The 7,718-nt window shown below is 41.4% G+C and overlaps 1 protein-coding gene across 2 annotated transcripts in view; it reads right to left on the bottom strand.

Annotated features, from left to right (window-relative positions):
- Nucleotides 1–2,628: 2,628 nt before the first annotated feature.
- SH2D4A (SH2 domain containing 4A) overlaps nt 2,629–7,718 on the bottom strand; it is a 36,514-nt gene continuing 31,424 nt past the window's right edge. For both annotated transcript variants that reach the window (XM_061589412.1, XM_061589411.1), the window contains exons 8-10: nt 7,423–7,553; nt 5,159–5,379; nt 2,629–3,973 (exon numbers count right to left, since the gene is read on the bottom strand). In XM_061589412.1, the coding sequence (XP_061445396.1) occupies nt 3,881–3,973; nt 5,159–5,379; nt 7,423–7,553 (445 nt within the window). In that variant the 3' untranslated portion in view covers nt 2,629–3,880. The remainder of the gene's footprint in view (nt 3,974–5,158; nt 5,380–7,422; nt 7,554–7,718) is intronic.

Here is a 7,718-nt window from a genome sequence, read left to right as displayed (position 1 = left end):
GAACAGCAGCACTGAATAGCAGCGCACAGCAATGGAGGAGAAGGGAAGGCATCCACCCAAAGGCCTGGATAAAAGGGTGTATCTTGACCAATTGTCATAAAGTATTAGGAATGGGGTTTGCTACCTAGTTCCTTCCAATGGTCTTGTATTCTGATAGTCCATCGCTCCATCCCAATCCGCCCTTTTATTGTTCCCGCTTTGGCTCTTGCTGATTCAATCCGCTAGGTTTTGTTGTTGTTGTTGGAAAAAAATTGCGTAATTTCCAACTTAAATGCCTATGTAAATGATCAGTGTTCCATGTGGTTTATATTCACACCTATATTACACCTACACAGTTATGAATGCATCAACTTCGAGGAAATTACAAAGATAATTATGTAAAATTGGGGAGAAATTTTTTTTGGGGGGGGGGAAATCTGTGCCGATTACGGCCGCAGCCTGCTGCAAAAAATCATGATTACAGCTGCAGCCTGCTGCAAGAAATTCAGTGCTGGTCCAAAAAGATAGCAGACTGTCAAATTCAGTCAGAATCTGGTACTAAGGCCAGTTTAGCAGATATTCTGCCCCATCCCTAAAAAGTATATAGTGATTGTGCAAGATGCACCTCAGAAGGGGGTCATTCCACAACCTTGGGGCCACCACAAAAAAGGCCCTCATGCACTACCACCTTTTAAACTACAAAGGGTGGCACCACTACCAACAGGGCCTCCCTTGCTGAACTTAATGCCTGGTCAGGTAGATGTGGGAGGAGGAACTCTTTTAGATATTTGGGATTTAAGACATTTAGGGCTTTATACATCAGTGTTCTTAAATTGGATTAGGTAGCAAACTGGCAACCAGTGCAAATATTTCAAGACTGGCATAACAGCAGCTTTGCCCACCAGCAGCTTTGCTGCTGCATTCTGCACAAGTTGCTGTTTCTGAACTGTCTTCAAAGGCAGTCCTATATAGAACATATTGCAACAGTCCATTGTGTTACTTGTAGCTTTTACTTCTTCAAGCAGCTTGCCTGCCTGCGTTCATGGGTGGAATGGACTGAAATTCATCGACGTAACTGTGACTAACAATTGCTAAGGAGCTTCCAGTACAAATTCCATAACCAAGGTGGCAGCCAAGTCTAAGCAAATGCCAGTGAATTTATCCTCAGAAATTTTTGACAATAAGACACAGTGAGCCACTGATAATTACATAGGTTCATTAATAGAAAGCTGCATATGCATCCTAAAAAAGCAGATTAGTTTTACTAGGAGCTCTAACATCTCAACCTATTAGTCTCCAGGAGATCCCCCTTAAATCTGTCAGGATATCTAGAAGCAATTCTGATGCTACAAACCAAAGGCTTTGGCAGGAATGCTTTCTAGATCTGCTGGATGGCAGCTGAAGGAAGACAGGAAGGCCATTAGATTCAACAGCCAACAGAGGCAAACCAATTTAATCGGCTCCCCACCCCTACAGAGAAAAGGAGCCCCGTGAGTCTCACCATCAAAGATCAGTGGTCTGTCTATAGCAGAGAAGTCGCAGAAGATAGAAAATATTAGGCACTTAATAAATGATAAATTATTATTAATACCTAATATAAGGCTCCCCTGTCGTTTTCATGTCCAGATCAGAGCACCAGATTGAGGGTGTTTCCAGAGTGGATTTATATCACAAACGGGCCATAAAGATCCAGTTTTTATGTGTGCATGATTGACACATTAGCTTCCACACATTCATGTTTTTCCCCCAGTCATGGACATTCTTTGCTATTCTGGCGCTTGCTGTTCACACCAGTAGCAGACAGGATGTATCTATCCCTCCTCCCTCACTCTCCAGTGCCTTTTGCTGTTCTGGGCATGTGTGCAAGTATTTTTGTACCTGTGCATAGACACCTAAATCCCCCCCCCCAAGAAGTGCACAAGAGCAAAGGTTACTAGGCTTGATTATCATGCTTCATAATGGGCTAAATGGAAGCTTGCATTTTCTTGTAAGAGGCCATTTTCATTTAAAAAATAATAATACTGAAGAGTGATATTTACCTCACGAAGGCTTGAAAAGAGTGATAAAGAAGTCTTGTCAAGACCTCTGTAATATATATATATAATACACATATACAATGTATGTACTGTTATTACAATCTCCAAAGTAATTCCCTCCCCCCCCCCATTTACTGTGTGGAGATCTTGATGGAACAGCTCCTCCTGATCAGGTTGCTAAAATTCAAACATGCCTTCAGCATGCAGTAATTTGTGGAAATAAGGCACACTCATATAATTTCAGCCACAGAACATTGTATTTTCCCCTCTCTGGTAGCTTTTCTGCCAGTGGGCCCCTTCCCCCAGTGTAACTGGTTTGCTCTACCCATTATGTTAATTGTTGTTGTTATGTGCGCCTTCAATGATTTTGTCTATGATTTGACATTAATATTTGCTGACTCGGTTTCTGTTTTCTTACCTTTGTGTTTGAGGCTCCAGCCTTAAATCAGAGCATCGTTAAATGCAGACACAGATGAAAATATAAAATATATTTTCCTGACATACCTAGCTGAACAATTAGACAATACTGATAATTAAAAAAACAAGGATGTATAGTGGATAATTGGAGCCTGTGGAGATACTGCACATAGAAAGCAAATGGTCTCTGATAACATTTCAGCCACTGTACCTTTATTTTGGCAAATCAATGCTTTCATCTTGATCTAGATGAAACCAGTTCCTCACCCTCTCCAGAATGGTGGTTTTTTTCCTGGTATATTCTGCAACATGTTATTGACGCAATCATAGTGCATTACTGGTGAATTTATATTGGGCCATACAAACATAATTCCGCTTTATTAGTTTTTCTGCTATGCTTCTTCAATGTTACTGCATTATTGCTGTCTGGGGGGGACTCTCTTGCACTATAAGCGAAACAAAAGCAGGACAAAAATAAACCAGAACATTTGTAGTATAAAAAGTTACAGGATTTCAGCAAGAAGTTACAAGACATTTGCTGCCTGGAAACAAAGCAGTATGTTCTCTCCAAAACTTTTGAAAGCGGGATCATGTACAACTGCTCCAATACCATACTGAGCACAAATAATCATGAATGCACAATAAAAAGAATGTCTGCAGGGGCCCTCCATAGTGAATTGAAGAACTAAAGCATGATTACAGATTCAGGCAATGGATGGGGGTCCAGTGCTTTACAGAGAGGAAGGAAAAAAGAAGTGCTATGACCGATTGTGAACTTCTAGAGAACCCTGGGGAGGGCTGAAACCATAAGAATTCTAGTGCGTACATGTGCACACCAACTCCTTCAACGCAAAACTGGAACAAACCAGAAACATTGTTTCACTAAGGACTGACCATGGAAAATGGGAACAAGTTGGAAAATATGAAACAGTGGCCTTAACACTCTTGAGGTCTTGCTTACATTCACTCACCACTGGCTCATCGGAGCAAACAGTGCCCATAAATTCGCAGGACTTGATGTTATGAAGACAAGCCTATTTCTGCATTTGTGTCTTTATAATACAACCCTTTCAAGTTTTTACAGGAAATGTAAATTACACTTTGGAAATGTTCTGTGTCACCTAATTGAACACGAGGGCAGGATTCAGCCTGAACAAAGATGTCTATGGAAAGTTTAATTGCCCTAATTATCTTTCACAATAGCTTTATTCTTTTGCTGTTTTCCATAGGATCTTGCTTCCTGTGGCTTTGTATCTTGATGACACTTCAGGAACCATGGCTCCTGGCAGCTATCCTCATTCTTGATTACCAAACATACTTGCAAAATAACTTCGCAGTTTAAGAGAATATTGTAAAAACGGAAGGGTGCTGGCTCAGCTTCTGTCCATTCCACATCTGTCCATTCAAGAGAAGTTCTCCCACATGGGAAGGGAAGGAAATATCAGATTTCACACAAAAAGATCAAGGTAGTCAGGCTCCTGACCTTGCTGACCACAGGGATAATACAGAAGCTCCTTCCCAAAAGATGTGATGGGCTCATCCTAATAAAAAAAAAAAGCCATTACAGATAAGAACTCACCTTTCCAAAACCCACCAAAATTAGCATTTCCTTTCCTACATGTGACTGACTGATCAGTATAGCTGTACTCGGCTGTTAAAGTTGGAAGATGAACAGTGTTTTAAGGCAGCTAGGTACATCAGCAGCAGGTGTCAGTGCACCAGAACTACATATATATTCCAGCAATTCAAGTGCTGAATCAGCCTTTCTCTTCACTTTGTATTTCAGGAGATCTCTCTCTCTCTTTCTTTTTTAGGCGGTTTGTGTGTGTACTTTTTGAATGGCCTGTGAACGTCTTTTCTTTCAGTTACATCATTTACCTAGCCCAAAACAAAATAATAAACTCAGAAGCTTTAGTTGTTTTTGATATTGTTTAGCATATTTGTATTTTATATTGTACTTTTGTATGTTGTACACCGCCCAGGGAACCATTGGTTATGGGCGGTTTATAAATGTAACTAAATAAATAAATAAATAAAAATAAGCATTTTTTAAAAAGCAGTTGCAAAACTGCTCTAGTGAATGAGATGGGGGAGGGGAGAAATATAACATGTGCATAACATCACAAGTGCTAGCCAATCGTCTTTCTCTCTCCTTCAGCCATTAATACTGACCACAGGGCAAACCTGCAGGACTGGTTCTTCAGAGCTTGCCCAGTGACAGAATCCAACACCCTTGGCCACTGCAGGGCCTATGGATGCTGTGATTTGGCCTACCCACTTGGTGACTGTCACTTGGCTGAGAAGCTATTAGCCATTCTGGTTTTCTGAAAATACCAGCAGAGGACGCAATATAATGTCACACCAAAGCTGCGAGGGGAAATCAAAATGTTGGGCAGTTTCTCAGCTACTGTCAGGAAAGGCACTGGCTGGGGGCATGAATGATCAGCCCAATCACCAGGGGGCATTTTGCCCCTCTAATCTGGAGCTGGTTTGGCTGCCTTGAGACAGAACAGGATATGTTTATACTGAAAACAGTGGGGATATTCTCAGACTGGGCCCGATGATTTAAAATGCTGCAACAGTTTTTGTTCTTACATTCTGATAATTCCTGTAGGGCATCCACCCTTGCATCCAGTTCTGTAGAAAGAATAGTTCGTGCACCAGGAAGCTTTAGCATAGTCACAGAATGAGCTGGGAAAAGAAGATAAGCTTTACAAAAGGCCCACCTTGTGGTAATCAACCAGGTCAGTCAGTGATGAATGCTGCAGCTGATCCACACCAAGGAAGCTGTATGAATCCCCAGAGGCATCTATCAGGAAGTGTTTGCAGCCCTCTGCTGACAAATAAGAAAGGACATAGCCTTTGATCTTTTCACTGACACGGATCAGAAAGCTCCGAGGTGCCAAACCACTCAGAAGTTCTTCTGCTTCCTTGGTAGTTAAAATACCTGTTCCAAAATAAAAAGCAAGAGCTAAACAAGAGAAAACCATTTGCTGGCTTATTTCACATATAAAGGTTCACTCGCATATCCAGTTATGCAAAAGAACAGCCCTCAACCTTTTCAGTGACCTGACTACCCCAAGATCCCATTATCCATCTAAACACTTTTCCCAGCTAACAGGACATGGTCTTGATGCTGCATCTGCCACTTATTTATTTATTTATTTATTTATTTATTATTTGATTTATATCCCACCCTTCCTCCATCAGGAGCCCAGGGCGGCAAACAAAAGCACCACATACCATTTAAATACCTCTTACGTGGTCTCACTACACACTGTTGGATTAAGTAAGAATTATGTATGTCAATATGCTAACATCATCTTTTGATGCATTAGGAAAATAAAATGACATAACAGGGATTGTACACTTGTTGCTTCTCACACTGCTTCCGGAACAAGAAAGACTGCATCTTGTTCCAGTCTCCAACAGTGATAACATTGGACAGGCCTGACCTTTGACTAAGACCCGTGCTGAGCCTGGCCCAGGAGTTCTTAGATCAGGAATGAAGAACCTTTGCCCACCCCCATGTTGTTAGACAATAGCTCTCATCACCCCCTGACCACTGGCCATGCACAATGGGGCTGAAGGGAGTTGGAATGCAATGACTTCTGGACGGCCACAGTTCCCCATGTTCCTAGATCACTGGGGAATAACAACATTATCAGAAACATCTGTATAGCATATTTCAAATGTTTCTAAACACTTTACAAACACTAAACCATACAGCATCTTTGCTGTACAGTAATATTAAGAGAGCTTAGAAATGGTCTGACTTGTTCAAGTGCTTGATTACAATTAACCTCAAAGGAAGCTGTCCCTTCCTCATGATGTTAACTCACTGGACAGAAGTTAGCTCTTTCTATGACACTATCTTCTTATTACAGACAGGGGCTGAGGCTGAGAGATAATGATTTGCCTGTCTCTCAGTCCTAGTGTCTAGAGATGAGATCTGAACTGTTAACTTCCTGGCTCACAGCTCACACCCTTACCTACTAGATTGTGTTTGTGTCCCTTTAAATTCTTTAAAAGAGGCTCATTTTCTCTCTTCATTTGCTCTCCCAAAGTCAAGTGATGCTTTCAGCACCAGAAAGAACAAACATCAACTGTCTATTGAAAAATTGGGCCTAGAGAGCAAACCTCATCTGTTACTTATGTCCTGCTTACTTCATGAGCTTTAAATCCACAGCTGAAAGTTTTTTCTAACTACATAAGATTCCAAATCATGATGCACCACCATCTCATCTTTTTAGCACACAATATAACCTTGGGTTTCTTGCATCCAGTACTGCCTTTAGCTTCATTCTCTGAGATAAAGTTCATCCTGAGCCTCAGATGTGGTCATTTTTAGAATCAAAACAGGAAAGCAAAGAGTGTTTAATGAAATTCTCCCCAAGCAGGACCTTTTTCTTAGCTCTCAGCCATGTATAATATGACACTATTAATGGGATTTTTGTACCCATCCCAAAATTCTGAAGCAGAAAATAAACACCTTAATTTCCTGAACTTTTGACTACATGAGAATGATTCTCATGATAGGACACATCAGCCACTTTTTGTGTGAATGGTTCACAGAATCCATCTAGGATTATTCTTCAATGCACCATCTTCAATGTCCATGACATTTAATTTATGGGGTAACACCAGCGAAAAAGATGTGCCTGCCCCAGGGAATTTACAGCCTATATTTCACCAATGGGAGAGACAACAGGGCTAAGAAAGACAAAGTTAAGAAAAAATGTATGCGAGTATCAAGAGACCTACATATGCTTCATCCTGCATCCTATGTAAGAACATACTAAGGGCCTGCTGGATCAGGCCAGTGGCTCATCTAGCCCAACATCCTATTCTCAGAATGGCCAGCCAGAAGATTATGGGAAGCCCTCAAGCAGGTTCTGAGCACAACAGCACTGTCCCCTCCCGCGGTTTCCAGCAACCCTCGGCTCGGGTTCTCTCACTCTAAGAAAGGGTAGGAAGGCTGGGTACTCACCATGGAACCAAGGTGCTACCCTGCCCGAGGACTGCTCTAACCCAGCTCGGAGGTGAAGCTGCTCTTCCTTGAACCAACGAATGATACTCTCCTGAGTAGAACTGGAGACAGTCCTTTGTACTGCCTGCTTCCTGTTTGGGAAACAAACATATAAACAAACAAAATGGGTAGATAACAATTTTTAACTTTTGCCCGGGTTTAGGTTCAGTGCTAGTGCAAAGAGAAGCTATTTTGCAACTGTTTATACAAAAAGACAAATAGCAATTTAGAATAAATCCGCTTCCCAGGGAACTCAG

The sequence above is a fragment of the Rhineura floridana genome, chromosome 11 (genome assembly GCF_030035675.1).
Source record: "Rhineura floridana isolate rRhiFlo1 chromosome 11, rRhiFlo1.hap2, whole genome shotgun sequence".
In the NCBI taxonomy this organism is placed as follows: Eukaryota; Metazoa; Chordata; class Lepidosauria; order Squamata; family Rhineuridae; genus Rhineura; species Rhineura floridana.
This window is presented reverse-complemented; position numbering and strand designations above follow the sequence as displayed.